Source organism: Oratosquilla oratoria, chromosome 25 (assembly GCF_046742065.1).
Source record: "Oratosquilla oratoria isolate Oo_2021 chromosome 25, ASM4674206v1, whole genome shotgun sequence".
NCBI classification, from domain to species: Eukaryota; Metazoa; Arthropoda; class Malacostraca; order Stomatopoda; family Squillidae; genus Oratosquilla; species Oratosquilla oratoria.
Genome location: NC_134801.1, coordinates 11,526,207 through 11,543,270, shown reverse-complemented (window position 1 = coordinate 11,543,270; position 17,064 = coordinate 11,526,207). Strand labels below are relative to the sequence as shown.

Genomic DNA, 17,064 nt, shown 5'->3' with positions numbered 1-17,064 from the left:
GAAGCTACGCCAAGGGAATGCAGAATACATGGAAGATACAGAAATGGTTGAAGTTATGTGCAAACACTTCAAGTTGGTTTTCTCTAGAGAAAATTACAACATTGGGATAAAGGGAGAGAAGTGAACCCCCTCCCCCCCCCGCCCCCCATGAAGGAAATTATAGTAATACGGAAAGAAATAATGGATCAAATAACAAACCTTGATGTCAGGAAATCGCATGGCCCGGATGGAATAGCAAATTGGATATTAAAAGAATATAAAGAAGAACTATGCAAATTTATAAAGAAGAAAATAAGGAAGCCCAAACAAATTACAGACCGGTTTCCCTTACAAGTACAGTAGCTAAAATATGTGAAAAAGTTATAGAAAATATATGGATAAATCATTTGGAGGGTAACAATATACTGAATTCAAGACTACTAGATATAATACAAGAAAGGAACGGATGGGCTGATTACACTTTCCTAGGTCTACAAAAAACTTTTGATTAAGTCCCTCACAAAAAAATATTAAGAAAACTGGGAACCATGGGAGACATACAAGGTAAACTATTGAAATGGATGGAGGACTTTTTTCACGAAAGAAAAATGAGGGTAGTGCTCAAATATAAGACTTCTACTTGGAAAGAGGTTAGTGGAGTCCCACAAGGATCAGTATTGACCCCAATAATGTTTGCACTTATGTGAATGACATGGACGAAGGTGTGGAATGTTTCATGGGCTTCTTTGCAGATGATGCAAACTTGTTGAATAAAGTGAATATTGAAACGGACTGTGACTCACTACAGAGAGATCTGAACAGGGTTTGGGAAGGGGGTCAGAAGTGGGAAATGGAATTCAGCATTAAAAAATTGTAGGATAATGGAATTTGAAAAAAAGTGTATCAGGACAATATAAACATTGTGAAAAAGAAATAAAGAGGAATCTGAAAAAGACCTGGAAGTGATCATCAAAGGTATGTCCCCTAACAAACATATAAACAAAATTGTCGGTATAATCTATAAATTGCTAAGATCAATAAAAGTGGTTTTTACTTACTTGAATGAAGAAATGCTAAAGAAAACACTAGTCACATTGATAAGGCCTAAATTGGAGTACGCTGATACACTATGGTCACCCTGTGCATAAAAGAATATAAAGAAGATTCAGAGAATCCAAGGAGCAACTACGAACATGGCCCCAACACTATCAAAACTCTCATATGAAGAAAGATTGTTAAAATTGGAGTTGCCGACTCTGGAACAAAGAAGAGAAAAAGGTGACTTGTTGCCCATCTATAGAATTATGAAACGCGTGGAAGTCTTTGATAGAGAAGACTTACTAAATTGGGATAAGAAAAACACAAGAGGACATGGAAAGTAGCTCAAAAAAGGACAGTTATAGAAGAGACCTGAAAAAGAACAGCTTTCCCAACAGAGTGGTGGATGTATGGAATATATTAGACGAAACTATAGTGTGTATAAAAACAATACAAGAATTTAAAAGCAAACTAGATATGGAGAGGTACAAAGACGGGACACAAGGAGCATAGCTCCACTTTCCGTAAGACACAACTAGGTAATACAACTAGGTAAGTATGGCTAGGATAATTCAGCGGTAATCCTCCTTACTGGTGACTTAAATCACCATATAGACTAATGTTGATATAAACTATAAATCACATTGGAACTATGGGAGAAAAATTATGATTATGTACATTTCATTTTTGGGATTATCTGACACATTGAAATATATATTTTTTGCTGCTCTAACTGTTGCTATTTCTCTTGTTTGCAGAGCATATCAACCATGTCAGGAAAATAGCGGGTGTCGATCACGTTGGCATAGGTGCTGACTTTGACGGAGTTGATAGGTGAGTAAATTCACATCATTAAATATATTAGAATTTGTGACATCTACTCCATATAAAGCCTTGGATAATGTAAAACACCAGCAAGAGCGAATACCTATATCAACATCATTTTCAGCACATAGGTTATTCATTATTGTCAGGAATTTACTGGTGTTTTTTTTTTTTTTTTTAATGAGTTACAGCAATAAAACAAGCCTATATTTTTGGTGGGTCCCAAACAATATCGCAAAAAAAAACACGTTTAGGATTTTATCCAAGTGAATTTTGAAACTTTCAATCGTATTACATTTAATTGCCTCGACTAGAGACTTATTATTACTTATTTATCTATTTATATATTTTTCACTAACAACATGGCTGCAGAAAAATGTCTACCTATATACAGTGGAACTCGATTCCTGAATCTTACTCGTTATGCGAAACACTCATTAGGAGTAACAATTTTTCCTATTTGCAGGCAATGGCTCAACTAATTAAAAAAAATACAAAATACAATATATCTCTTTATTACGGATAATTACTCATCCTTTTCACCAGTGTGCATAACTTCACACTTGGATTAGATTTGATCAGACATTTTTTTTAAATATTGGTCTATTTTGTTTAAATAACACTATGTTGATCCTGCATCAGATTATCATATACACAAACAAGCCATTGAGTGCTCACAGTTTTATATATATATATATATATATATATATATATATTCATATGTGTACACACTCGCACACATTCACACACAGCACTATGGACACCCAGCACGAAAAAAAATATATAAAGAGATTAGGAAGAATCCAAAAAGCAACGAAAAATATAGAACTAACACTTTCAAAATTGACATACGAGCAAATATTTTCTAAACTAGAACTACCAACCCTGGGACAAAGAAGAGAAAGAGGAGATCTACTAGCCATTTACAAAATCATGAAAGGCATGGAAGTCTTTGACAGAGAAGATTAGTAAAGTGATATAAAAGAAAAACAAGAGGACATGAAAAGAAACTCAAAAAGGATATCTATAGAAGAGATCTGATAAATATATATATATATATATATATATATATATATGTATATATATATATATTTCCACACAGAGTGGTGAATATCTGGAACAAATTGGACAAAACAACAGTGTGTGCAAAAAATATACAAGAATTTAAGAACAAACTAGATGCTGAGAGAACTATGCTTGTAGTGACCCGTCTTTGTATCTCGCAACATTTAGTTTGTTCTTAAGTTATTTTATGGCGTAATCCAATTTGTTCCAGATATCCACCACTCTGTGTGGAGAGCTGTTTTTTCAGGTCTCTTCTATAACTGTCCTTTTTGAGTTTCTTTTCATGTCTTCTTATTTTTCTTCTATCCCATTTTAATAAGCCTTCTCTGTTAAGCATTTCCATGCCTTTCATGATTCTGTAAATGGCCAATAGATTGCTTCATTCTCTTCTTTGTTCCAGGGTTGGTAGTTCCAGTTTAGACAATCTTTGCTCGTATGTCAATTTTAAAAGTGTTGGGGTCATCTTTGTTATAGAAGAGACCTGAAAAAACAGCTTTCCTCACAGAGTGGTGGATGTATGCAACATACTAGACAACACAATGGTATGTGCAAAAACAATACAAGAATTTAAGAGCAAATTAGATTTGGTGAGATACAGAGACGGGACACTACGAGCGTAGCTTCCCTTCCCGTAATATACAACTAGGTAAATACATATACAGTGGTAGCGCAAAATTTGAGTGCAAACCGACGAGAGACGAATGTAAACATTTGTGACATTTAGATAGGCATTTAAAGACATTTAAATTGCTTATAACGTGCCTTATTTGCCCAGCTTGATGACCTTCTCTAAATGTGCTGGGATGCATCTTGCCAGTTTTTCTACGTGTTGGGGAATAATATTATCTCAAATATCCAAATATCCTGTATTTTTATTTTTAGCTTTGCTACAGTCGAAATGTCACAATCCTGAAGCCGTTTTTTAATGATATGCCACACATACTCTATGGGATATAGGTCTGGTGAATTCCCAGGCCACTTTCTGAAGTAATCTATACTACAGTCCTCTAAACACTGGGTAATAGACCGAGCTATGTGAGTGTGAGGGCGAACGAGGAACTATGTTCTCTCGGCCCTGGAAAGTAATACCAGTTCGGGTGCTACTGGATCTGCTGGGGCTTTAATTAAACATCAAAAGGAATCAATGGATTTAAAAGAGTTAACGAATACAATAAACCATCAACTTGTACAATACAAGGTTGTAGAATGGGAACATCTAATACGAGGTGCTCAACACCTCCGTATCGTAACAACAGTAGCGATGTCCGGGTGCGTATGGACGAACCGTTCCGGCCCAATCGGGTGCGGCGTGTCTTGAGAACAGCAAAGGTGAGGAGACCCGACGTCGAGTAGCCTGCGACTGGAGTAATGAAGACTTGGGATTGGCGTGGCAGTGGGTAGTCTTCGCAGGACGTCTTCTGACCAAGTTCTATTCGACGTTGGGGAGGAGGGGTATATATACCCCTGAAACTGCCGACGTGGCCGCTCCGCGCAGGCGCAGTCTTCTCGGGCTTCAAAAGTTCGAAGCTGACTTGCTCGTTGTACTGGCGCGCAAACAAGCCGATTCGCCGAGGTGGGGAGCCAAACGACTATCAGTGCAGCCGCGATGAATTGACTTGTGGCCGGGGGAAGGGGGATGGGCCCTTACACCACCCCCGGGACAAGAATCTACTAGGAGTAGATTAAAACAAAATTAATGGTAACTCAAGAGGATGAAAGGAAAATAAAACCTAGCCAGGATTTAAGATCTACTTAGGAGGTCAGCACCTAGATTGTCTTTTCCAGCAATGTGGACAACTCTAAATTTATAGGCCTGAAGGGCCAAAGCCCAACGAAGGAGACGGTCATTCTTTCCTTTGAAAGTAGCTAAATACAAGAGAGGTTTGTGATCAACTTCTAACACAAACTCTTTGCCACGGAGATAATAATCAAACCTGGAGATGGAGAAAACGACCGCAAGACATTCACGCTCGATGGTGGAGTATCTCTTCTCACGATCCAAAAGTTTCCTACTGGCATATGCGACGGGATGTGGGCATTCATCGTGATACTGGAGTAAAACAGCCCCCAGACCATAAAGAGAGGCATCGGTCCTAAGGACGAAAGTCAGCTTAGGATCGGGCAACCGCAAGATGGGTTGAGAAGATATGGCAGCTTTCAAATGGCAGAAACGGTCCAAGAGGTCTTCGGTCCAGGGGAGAGGTTCAGGGCTAGTCTTCCGTAGTAGATCAGATAAGGGGCCGGTGTAGTCGGAGGCCTGAGGAATAAACAACTTATAAAAGGAGATCAGACCAAGGAAGGTCCTAAGTAACTTCTTACTGGTTGGTGGAGGAATGCGGGTTATGGCCTCAATCTTGGTATGTTGAGGTTTTAAAGAGGTTCCATCTAAAATAAAGCCAAGGTATTTGATGGAAGAAACTCCAAATCTACACTTCGAAGGCTTGACAGTCAGATGGTGGTCCCGTAGCCGTTCGAAGACGCGATGTAGAGCTTCGAGATGTCGATCCCAGCTTTTGGAAAAAACAAAGACGTTGTCAAAATAAAAGCACACATTTGATAAATTATCTAATACTAGTCTCATCAGGCGGATGTATGTAGCACTTGCAGTTACCAGACCAAAGGGCATTCGGCAGAATTCCATCAAACCTAGATGAGTGGGAAAGGACGTTAGGGCTTTGGCTTTGTCTGAAAGAGGTACTTGGTAATATGCCTTGCAGAGGTCCAGTTCACTAAAGTACCTAGCCCCAGAGAATTTGTACAAATCTTCTTCCATGCTGCAGGTTGGTTCAGCATGGAATACTGTGACAGAGTTTAGTTGGCGATAATCTATGGCCATCCTATAGGATCCATCAGTTTTTCTTACCATGACGACAGGCGAAGAATGAGGAGAGGAGGATCGTTGGATAATCCCTTGACGGAAGAGGGTTTCAACTTCTTTCTCGAAGACAGGTCTAAGGTGGATTGGCACTGGGTACACTTTGGCTTGTACTCTGTCAGTAGTGGTAAGTTGTATATCATGAGTTATAGTGGATGTACATCCGGGCTCGTCTGAGAAAACATCTTTATACTCACCCATTAGAATCTGAAGTTGGACTAGCTGATCCGGGGCGAGTTGTCCCACTTCAGGTTTATCAGTTGAAGGGGAGAGGATCATGCCGTCAGGTGTCAAAGGCAACTGTGAAAGAAGATCACACGGATCCCCTTCATCAACGATGGATACCTTCTCTTTCCCTGGGGCGGAAAGCTCTTCTATGGCGGAAATCTCATCCATCAGTTCCAATTGCTGCACCTGGGCCCTGCGGTGATATCTTTTTAAAATGTTAGCATGGTAAAGTCTATGTCCTCGAGGGGTCTCTATTACGTAATTCGCTTCACCACGTCTCTCCAATACGTTGTAGGGTCCATTCCAAGTGACGAGGAGTTTACTTGTATCACTAGGCAGGAGTACTAGAACTTCATCACCTGGTTTAAATTGACGGTTTTGAGACTTCAGATCGAAGTACGCCTTGTACCGGGAACTGCTGATGTCTGCTTGTTGCGCAGCCATTTGAGAACATTCTGCCAGCTTGTCCTGTAGTTCTATTACATATTGGAAACTGGACCTCTCTTCCTCGTGGAGGGTACGGTTTTCCCACAGATCTCTTAAAACTGTGAGTGGGCCTCTAACAGACCGACCGTACAATAACTCGAAGGCTGAAAACCCTGTCCTGTCGCTCGGGAGTTCTCTGAGGGCAAACAAAGTTGGTATTAGATACCTGTGCCATTCACGGGGCTTCTCAGCACACAATTTACGAAGAATAGCCTTCAAGGGGCCATGTAGTCTCTCAATCCTTCCATTTCCACTAGGATGGAAGGGAGTGGTGAAGATAGGTTTCACGCCCAACATTCGGTGGAGTTCCTTCATTAAATTAGACGTGAATTGGGTACCTCTGTCTGAAAGTATTTCCCGGGGAATACCAACTCTCGAGAAAATAGTTAACAAGGCCTCAGCGACCGAAATAGAGTCTATATCTTTTAAGGGAACTGCTTCAGGAAATCCAGTGGCAAAATCTATCAAGGTAAGAATGTACCTGTGTCCATCGGAAGATGCTGGAGAAAGAGGTCCAACCAAGTCTATGGCAACACGGGCGAAAGGTTCAGTGACGATGGGCATGGGTTGTAATGGGACTGGTGGTACTCGTCCCTTCGCTGAGAAGCGTTGACATTTGTCACAAGACCGACAGAAGGTTCTGATGTCGGTTCCCATACCAGGCCAGTAAAATTGTTCTGCTACCTTTAATTCCGTCTTCCGGTGAGAGAAGTGTCCAGCTAAAGGGCTCTCATGAGCAATGGAGAGGATAACAGGGCGACAATCACGGGGAACAACCAATGTAGACTTTCCTACCTTATCAGGGCGATTAGAAGTTAAACATTTCCGATAGAGGAGACCGTCCGTCTTGACAAACTGGTAAGTAGACCCGTTCCTCGTTCGGTCTATTTCTCCCGAGGCTGCTTTTGCTCTAGCGGCAGAGAGTGTCTCACACGAGGACTGGAGTAGACTGAAGTTGTCGGGCGTCACCGAGAGAGGTTGTAGGGCAGGCAGAGCTAAGGGGTGAATCCGTTTCATTTTGCCGGCTCGGGTCTGGACTGCACATACCAGGTGCTTGGGAGAGGGTGTAGCAGTTTGTGTCGGGCGTGGAATTGCGGAGTCATCAGCTGGAGAGGAACATTCAGATATATTAGGATCTTTAACGCCTGGAACGTTACCAATTAAGACACTAGCAAATTTGATGGGTGCTCTGACGACGTCGGTCCATCCCTCGTAATAAGGACATCGAAGGTAACAAGAAACCAGAGGAAAGGCATCTACTCGGCCCAAGTAGTCGGCAACATAGACCTTCTTGCAACTCGGGACATCTATATCTGGTAGCATCTCATCTGATACGACTACGCAGGAACAGCCGGTGTCCCGGATTATAGTAGACACCCAGGCCCCATTGATGGTACCAGAGGCCTGGAAGTGAGGGACTGTTCTATCAGACAGGCAAAACCCTACCTTATATGGCTGCGTAGTTGACGTGCCTTCTTTGAAAGTGCGGGGATTCCTAGGGCAACGAGGCCGAATGTGTCCAATTTCTCCACAACCGTGACATGTCAAAGGTGGAGGGTCCTTTCGGCCGCTAGACGGATTCGGGGTCACCGTGGTTACCTTAGGCGGCTTAGGTGGTCGAGAGAACTTCTTTGCATTTGGAATCGAGGTTCGAGGAAGATTAGGGTGGGCTGACGTCCAATCGTCAGCCAAACGAATGGCCTCGGTTAACGTAGAGGGTCGTCGTTCCTTGATGAAAGCACGCAAGTCTGGATGGAGGGAAGACAAAAACTGGTCAAGTATCATAAAGTCTTTCAAATCATTGAAAGTATTCCCTACCTCTGAGGAATCTAACCACGCCTGGAATAGTCTGGTTAGTTGAAATGAGAACTGAAGAAAAGTTTCTCCTGGAGAAATCTTGGCATTCCGAAAGTCTACGCGGTAACCATCAGGAGTCTTGTTAAAACCTGACAATAAAGCTTTCTTCAGTAGCTCATAGTTCTTAGTTATCTCTGGGGAGAGAGATATGTACATATCAGCTGCCTTTCCCGTAAGTAAGGTACCCAGTCTCACGGCATAGCTGTCTGAACTCAGCTTAAGTAGTTCTGCAATTCTCTCAAAACGGTTAAGGTAAGAGGCAATATCTTCCCCCTCTTGTAATAGAGGGAGCTGGGGACGACTTACCGAATCATGTGGAGTCGCGGTAGGTTGCTTTGTCGCCGTGATACGAGCTAGCTCTAGCTCCTTTTCCGCTTCAATCTTGGCCTTCTCCTTCTCTGCTTCAATCTTGGCCTTCTCCTTCTCTGCTTCAATCTTGGCCTTCTCTGCTTCAATCTTGGCCTTCTCTGCTTCAATCTTGGCCTTCTCCGCTTCAATTTCAGCTAAGCGGGTCTTGTGCTCAATTTCCTCCTTCTTGGCTCGTCGCTCTTTTTCACGTTCTTCTCGTTCAATAGCTTGCTGTTCTATGACGTATTTGCCGACATCTCCTCCTGCGAGGCCTAAAGCTATAGCCTGTTCCTTAAGCTCCTGAACAGATATCATATTGACGAGAATAAGTAACGAATAAGGCACAAGTCAATGATTATGATACAAGACAAACAAGATACGTGTTAACGAACAAGAGAAAAAGATACGTGTCAATGAATAAAACAAATAAGATACGTGTCAACGACTAAAGACAAACTGCACAACCAAGGGACATCAAATAACACCGAAAGTAAATGAAATAAGTAAAATTAAGCAGAAGCAAAAATACAAGGGACGTAAATGCATCAAACAAATACAAGCTGTAAGACAAGAAACATTACTCGCTTAAAGCAAATGGAACAATTTTACCCACTTCAAAACGCCACAACGTAATGTACGTATTAATACACACGTAAACAGCTATGAAACAATCAAAACCTCAAAGCACAAGAGGACTCACTTCCGGGCCACAGACAGTGAGTGCGCGTTCAAAGCGACTTAGAGCCCAGCAAACACTTGTAGCACCAGTCGTGGCAAGGTCGCCAGAAATGTGAGGGCGAACGAGGAACTATGTTCTCTCGGCCCTGGAAAGTAATACCAGTTCGGGTGCTACTGGATCTGCTGGGGCTTTAATTAAACATCAAAAGGAATCAATGGATTTAAAAGAGTTAACGAATACAATAAACCATCAACTTGTACAATACAAGGTTGTAGAATGGGAACATCTAATACGAGGTGCTCAACACCTCCGTATCGTAACAACAGTAGCGATGTCCGGGTGCGTATGGACGAACCGTTCCGGCCCAATCGGGTGCGGCGTGTCTTGAGAACAGCAAAGGTGAGGAGACCCGACGTCGAGTAGCCTGCGACTGGAGTAATGAAGACTTGGGATTGGCGTGGCAGTGGGTAGTCTTCGCAGGACGTCTTCTGACCAAGTTCTATTCGACGTTGGGGAGGAGGGGTATATATACCCCTGAAACTGCCGACGTGGCCGCTCCGCGCAGGCGCAGTCTTCTCGGGCTTCAAAAGTTCGAAGCTGACTTGCTCGTTGTACTGGCGCGCAAACAAGCCGATTCGCCGAGGTGGGGAGCCAAACGACTATCAGTGCAGCCGCGATGAATTGACTTGTGGCCGGGGGAAGGGGGATGGGCCCTTACAGTGAGCAGGAGCTCTTTCCTGCATAAACCAGCAAGCGTTACACTTTTCTAAACTTTCAGGCAGATTATCACATAATTACTCAAAATGTCTGTGCTGATTTACATTAATTTTGTTCAAGAAACACTAAGTTGTCAACTCCACAAAAGGCAAAATACCCCCACACCATAAAACATGGTGTATGTGTGTGTGTGTGCCTGTGCGTGCGTGTGTGTGGGGGGGTGTATGTATGTGTGTGTGTGTGTGTGTGTGTGTGTGTGTGTGTGTGTGTGTGTGTGTGTGTGTGCGTGCGTATGTGCGTGCGTGTATGCGTGTATATATATATGTATATATATGTATATGTATATATATATATATATATACATATGTATATATATATATATATATATATATACAGTATATATAATATATGTATGTATGTATTTACCTAGTTGCATCTTACGGGACGGGGATCTATGCTCATGGTGTCCCGTCTTTGTATCTCGCAATGTCTAGTTTGTTCTTAAATTCGTGTATAGTTTTTGCACACAATATTTTGTCCAGTTTGTTCTAGATATCCACCACGCTGTGTGGATTTTTTTTTTCAGGTCTTTTCTATAACTGTCCATCTTGAGATTCTTTTGATGCCCCCCTTGTATTTAAAAAGTCCTCTCTATTAAGAACTTCTGTGCCTTTTATAATTCTGTAGATGTTCAGCAGGTCTTCTCTTTCTCTTCTTTGTTCCAGAGTTGGTAATTTCAATTTAGACAGTCTCTCCTCACATGACAGGTTTGAAAGTGTTGGGGCAATTTTCGTGTGTTTATCTCTGGATTTTTTAAATTTTCCTTATATTCTTTTTGGTACTGGGTGACCATAGTGTCGCAGCGTACTCCAGTCTTTGCCTTATTAGTGTGACAAGTATTTTTTTAACCATTTCTTCGTCTAAATAGGTAAAAGCCACCTTTATTGATCTTAGCAAGCTGTAAGATTTTCCGTCAATTTTGATTATCTGGTTATCAGGGTACATGTCATTTGCAATTACTCCCAAGTCTTTATTCAAATCCTACTTTATATTGTCCTGATATATATATATATATATATATATATATATATATATATATATATATATATATATTTTTTTTTTTTTTTTTTTTTTTTTTTTTTTCCAAACTCCATTATGCTACACTGCCTAATGTTGAAGTACTTCCCACTTCTGACTCCATTTCTAAACCTTATTTAGGTCTCTCTGTAGTGATTCACAATCCATTTCAGTATTTATTTTCCTCAGCAATTTAGCATCATCTGCAATTTAGCATCATCTACAAGAGCCCGTTTTTGGGGACACATAAATCACCACAAACTTTCTATTTTTCATGTTGCTGTCTTCAACTTTTTTCATGATCATTTCCACACTGTTTTTACCCTGTGCCTTCACTACATTTAAGTTTTTCTTGGCCAAAACCATGACTTCTTGGTGGTAGTGGACCTCTTAATTTCATCTCCACAATTCCCATTATGACTGGTTTTTCATTTGACAGGTAATCATTTACTTCACTCAATCCTCAGATCAATCCATCTATGTTAGTATAGGCTACTTTCTTTCTCCATCTTGTTTCCTGTTCCTTTGCTTTCGGTTACCTTGGTGTACCATTTTCTCAGCCTCATGTCTAAGACTCTCCAATAGAACTTCTTTCTTTCGATCCTAGTATCTTCTCTCTTTCTCTTTCCTCAACATTCATTTCTCTTTTTATCCATATATTGTTGTAATGTTCACTCTTTGCTAACTTACCTGATTTTGTTAGTATGTCTTCTCCTGCCATTTGTGAACTTAGTTTTATCTTTAGAGGTTGATTTCTTTTTTTATGATATTGTCCCATTGTATATACTTCTATTTCTTTTTCTATTTCTTGGTTATCGTACTTCTTTTAGAATTGTTTTTGCTATTTCTTTTTCTGCTTTTTCTCTCATTACCTAGCCAGATCATGGTCTTTAATTCATATACTACAATACACTTTTTTCTATCCACTATATCTCTGACCCAATTTTTTTTTTTTTCTTTATTACCTGAACAGCTGTATCTTCTTTTTTCCTGCATTTGTTGTTGCACTATTTCTTTAGAAGCTGTTTTCATTTTCTCTATTTTCACTCCATTTCTTAATCTTCTGTTAATTTTCTTCACGTAAATTATATTCAATTCATTCAGGCTTGTATATTGTGATTTACCTCCCTTTTAAATTCTCATTGTTGGTGGTATCATTATTTTTCATCTTTTCGTTTTCAATTCTTTTTTAAATCACTCATCTTGTTAATTATTTCGGCATTCCTTTTCTTTAGATCACATATTCCTCTGTTTACTTCAAAATTATTTTTCCTTAAATTCAAAATCCCTTTCGTTAATTCCATGAAATATTTCTACCATGAGTTTCTATTAAAACTCATCTTTTTTCCATGTCCATGATTTGACTCAAATTTCTTTTTTCGTAATTACAAAATCCAGAAAAAGGGTCATCATTGTTCAACCTAAGGAGCACCTTTGGGATTTCAAAACCTTTATTTACATTTCGGTATAGCGCCTCGAGAGGGCATTTGTTTCGACATTCGATTCGAACTCGTCGCCATTTTCTCTTCATCTGCCTTAGTCTCCTTGAAAAAAAAAAGCAGAAAGAGAAATAGCAAAAACAATTCTAAAAGAAGTACAAGAAAATGACCAAGAAGTACAAAAAGAAACAGAAGAAGTATATAAAGTGGCACAATATTCTTAAAGAATAAAAATAAAATCACAAATGGTAGCAGAGGATATACTATCAAAATCAGGTTAGTAAAGATTGAACATTGCAACAATATATGGATAAAAAGAGAATGAATGTTGAGGAAAGAGAAAGAAGACACTAAGAGATGAAGCCAGCCCCCCCCCAAAAAAAAGAAAAAAGAATTAGACCGAAAGTAGTACCTTTGGGATTCCAAAATCTTTATTCAAATTTCGGTATAGCGCCTCCAGAGGGCTCTGCATTTGTTTCGACGTTCGATTCGACCTCGTCGCCATTTTCTCTTCATCTGCCTTGATCTCCTTGCATTTCCTCTCGACAGAGACATTTGACACTGCACAGAGGTCGTTTTGTGCAACCACAGGGGCTTCCCTTCTCATTCAATGCTACCCAGGCCTCTTGCTTTCCTTGCAATATTAAGAATTTTTGTCTTATTCGGCAGCCTACGGAAATCCAGTTGACAGCTGTTGACAGCCAGCACGTGGCAGAAAGTAGTGTGTGTGTATGCACTTGCCTTGCCTAGTTGTACTTACTTAGTTGTATCTGACGGGAAGGGGATCTATGCTCATGGCGTCCCGTCTCTGTATCTTGCCATATCTAGTTTGCTCTTAAATTTTTGTGTTTTTGCATACACTATTGTTTCGTCTAGTATGTTCCATACATCCACCACTCTATTGGAAAGCTGTTTTTTTCATGTCTCTTGTATAACTATCCTTTTTGTGTTTCTTTCCATGTCCTCTTGTGTTCCTCTTATCCTAATTTAGTAAGTCATCTCTTTCAAAGACTTTTACACCTTTCATAATTCTGTAGATGGTCAACAAGTCACTTCTTTCCCTTCTTTGTTCCAGAGTCGGTTGTTCCTTGGATTCTCTCAATGTTTCATATAATATTTTTAGTACTGAGTGACCATAGTGTCATGCATACTCCAAAATTGGCCTTATATGTGTGACTAATAGTTTCTTTACCATTTCTTCATCCAAGTAAGTAAAAGTCACTTCAATTGGTCAGAGATATAGAGGAGAAATAAAGTGTATAGTAGCATATGTATTAAAGGAAAAGCATAGTCTGGTCAGGTACTTGAGAAAAAAAAACAGAAAAAGAAATAGCAAAAATAATTCTAAAAGGAGTACAAGAAAATGACCAAGAAGTAGAAAAAGAAATAGAAGAAGTATATAAAGCGGGACAATATCTATATACGTACAAAAATAAAGACCCAATAAAACAGAGAAATCAACCGATTTTTTTGCCTTTGGTGGGCGAACCCATTACCAAAAGGCGACACCCCCATAAGAGTATTATATCCTGAAGATTGCCTGACAACCGGCGCAATGCCTGAGGATCCAGCAGCGCGGAGGAAGCGCCAGCGTCATTTCTGGAAATGGATTACTGACCAGAAAATTCCAAGAGACGACCTGCACAACAACAGAAAGATCTTTAACAAGTTGAGAGATGAACACAGTAAGTCCAGTTATTTTTGGAAAGATTTAGTTAAGCTGGAACTCACGGAGAACGTGAGACTCGATGCAAACGACGATGAAAATAGAAGATTTGCAGAAAAACTTTTGAAAATCGGGGCCGGGGACAGCGGAAAAATCGGTGTGGTGGTTAAGACCCGGGAGGAGTTGGTGGAAAGGGTATACGACAACTTTGAGAGAAACCATCTGAACGTTTCGTACTTTGAGAAAAGGGGCAACCATTTCACCCATTAACGACGACGTGGAAGAAATCAATAGGATGGTGTACATCTAGTGGAATGGACGGGAGACGCTGTACATAAGTGAGGACACAGCGGTAAACGAAGACGGGATGGACATCCAGACATCCGTTTACAACGCTATGACAAGTCCTTCTCTCCCGCTCCACGTGTTGAAATTGAAGATCGGGAGCATCGTTATGGTTATCCGCAACATAAGGCCTCCTAAGTTGTGCAACGGAACTCGAATCATGGTGACGAATTTACAAAAGAACATCATCGTCGGCAAGATTCTGAGCGGAGTCTATCAAGGAGAACAGGTGCTACTACCGAGGATAACGTTAGAGTCAACAGATACGCCAGTACATTTCAAAAGGAAACAATTTCCGGTCAAACTTAGCTACACGATGACGATAAATAAGTCGCAAGGACAGACTTTTCAGAGGTGTGGTCTACTTCTGGACACTGCACAGTGCTTTGCCCATGGCCAGCTGTACGTGGCGTATTTGCGGGTTACGAATTGGAACTCCCTGATCATCTACACGGGATAGAAGAAAGAAGAAGAGACATATGTAATCAAACCTCCCCGTAACTGCGCATATAAAGAACCTTTCATCGACAGATTTGTCAGATCGAAGGAAACAGACGTTCCAGAAGCATTACCTGCTACCGAGAGCAAAGAACTACCAAGAATCGACGAGGAACCGGAGCAAGGGCTCTCTGTCATTCCAAAGTCAATCTTTTCGATCTCTGAACAAGAAGCTATCTCGATGATCCTTCCATATTTTTCGGACGAGGAACAGCAGCGATGAGATGGAGGAGATGAGGTTGCTGAAGAAAGAATTAGAGGGATTGGACTCAAAGCTGGAAGAAATAAAGAAGGTGCAAGACGAACTAACAAAGGCACAAGACTCAAAGTTGGATATCATCATTAAGGCCGTTAAGAGATTGAGTGACGATGACGAAAGCGAAACGAAACTAAACACATTTCGCCTCATAATAAAAGGTTTAGAAAAAGTATTGATAATGAATTAGATTAGTTATTGTACATGTGTTTTATTTTCACATGAATGGGTGTACATGGGCAAAGCCCAGGGTGCAAAGCGCCCGCGAGAGAAGCAAGCAGTGCCGGAGGCCAAGCACCCACGGCGAACCCGGGTGTTTGTTCTTAAAAGATAAAAATAAGATCACAAATGGTAGCAGATGATATACTATCAAAATCAGGTAAGTTAGTAAAGAGTGAACATTGCAGCAATATATGGGTAAAAAGAGAATGGATGTTGGGGAAAGAGAAAGAAGATATTAAGAGATGAAGCCCCCCCCCCAAACAAAAAAAATAGAGACCGAAAGCAAAGAGTTCTGTTGAAGAGTCTTAAACATGAGGCTAAGAAAATAGTACAGCAAGGTTAGCGAAACGAAAGAAACAGAAAACGAGATGGAGAAGAAAATATAAATAAAAGTGGCCTAACATAGATGGACCTTAGGATTGAGTGAACTAAATGATTACCTGTCAGAAGAAAAAACATATTGGGAATTGTGAAGAGGAAATTAAGATGTCCACTACCACCAAATAGTGTTGGACATGGGTTATATAATTATTGGATTAAAAACACAATCGAGAATGAATGCTGAGGAAAGAGAAAAAGAGAAGACACAAAGAGATGAAGCCCCCCCCCCCAAAAAAAAATAGAGACTGAAAGCAAGGAGTTCTGTTGGAGAGTCTTAGACATGAGGCTGAGAAAATGGTACAACAAGGTAAGCGAAACGAAAGGAACAGAAAACGAGATGGAGAAGAAAAGATAAATAAAAGTGGCCTAACATAGATGGATCTTAGGATTGAGTGAACTAAATGATTACCTGCCAGAAGAAAAAAAAGACATAATGGGAATTGTGGAGAGAAAATTAAGGGGTCCACTACCACCAAATACAGTAGTGCTAGACATGGGTTATATAATTATTGGATTAAAAACAAAAACGAGAAAGAGGGCAGAGGAATCATATTTTTGGCCAAGAAAAACTTAAATGTTATGAAGGTTACACAGGGTAAAAACAGTGTGGAAATGGTCATGATAAAAGTTAATGACAGCAATATGGAAAATAGAAAGTTTGTGGTGATTTATGTGCCCCCAAAAACGGGCTCTTGGAAATAGGGAGAGGATTAAAAAATGTTAGATGATACAAGGCATTCATTAAACGAGATGCTGAAGGATGGAGGTAACATGATCCTTACGGGAGAATTTAACTGTAAGGAAATCTGTTGGGAAGAGATGACAGTGAAAGGTAGAGAGCTATGGGGAAATGTATTACTTGACATGACTACAGAAGATACAATGACAATGGGTAAAAAAAATACCATAGAAGTAGTAAAGTACCGTTGACACTAGGTTTAATAATTACAACAGAACCTGAAATTGTGGACAAAATTCAATACAAGACACCATTTGGAAAGAGTGACCACATACTAGTAGAGGTTGAACTAAAGGAGGAAATATATAGAGAGAGAAATGAGAAATACAGAAATGGAAGACTGA

General features: G+C 40.3%; 2 protein-coding genes across 5 annotated transcripts in view; one reads left to right on the top strand and one right to left on the bottom strand.

Moving 5' to 3' along the window:
* The window catches only part of LOC143038817 (dipeptidase 1-like), a 959,386-nt gene that overhangs the window by 896,851 nt on the left and 45,471 nt on the right, over positions 1–17,064 (top strand). For all 3 annotated transcript variants that reach the window (XM_076208382.1, XM_076208381.1, XM_076208383.1), the window contains one exon: positions 1,776–1,851. In XM_076208382.1, the coding sequence (XP_076064497.1) occupies positions 1,776–1,851 (76 nt within the window). The remainder of the gene's footprint in view (positions 1–1,775; positions 1,852–17,064) is intronic.
* LOC143038816 (uncharacterized) lies at positions 3,951–10,087 on the bottom strand. 2 transcript variants are annotated; one of them, XM_076208380.1, is made up of 3 exons: positions 5,771–10,087; positions 4,842–5,164; positions 3,951–4,578 (listed from the first exon to the last, which is right to left on the bottom strand). In XM_076208380.1, exons 1-3 carry the CDS (start codon positions 9,014–9,016, stop codon positions 4,500–4,502), a joined length of 3,648 nt encoding a protein of 1,215 aa, XP_076064495.1. In that variant the 5' UTR covers positions 9,017–10,087; the 3' UTR covers positions 3,951–4,499. The 2 variants fall into 2 exon arrangements, with proteins under 2 accessions (XP_076064495.1, XP_076064494.1); XM_076208379.1 differs by having other exon boundaries at positions 3,951–5,164.

Bases quoted from the DNA above. Each gene is read 5' to 3' on its own strand.
- LOC143038816 (XM_076208379.1), bottom strand. From the start codon at position 9,016: ATGATATCTGTTCAGGAGCTTAAGGAACAGGCTATAGCTTTAGGCCTC. The intron at 5,165-5,770 runs GTAAGAAAAACT...TTTATTCCTCAG, and splicing joins ATTCTTCGCCTGTCGTCATG to GCCTCCGACTACACCGGCCC.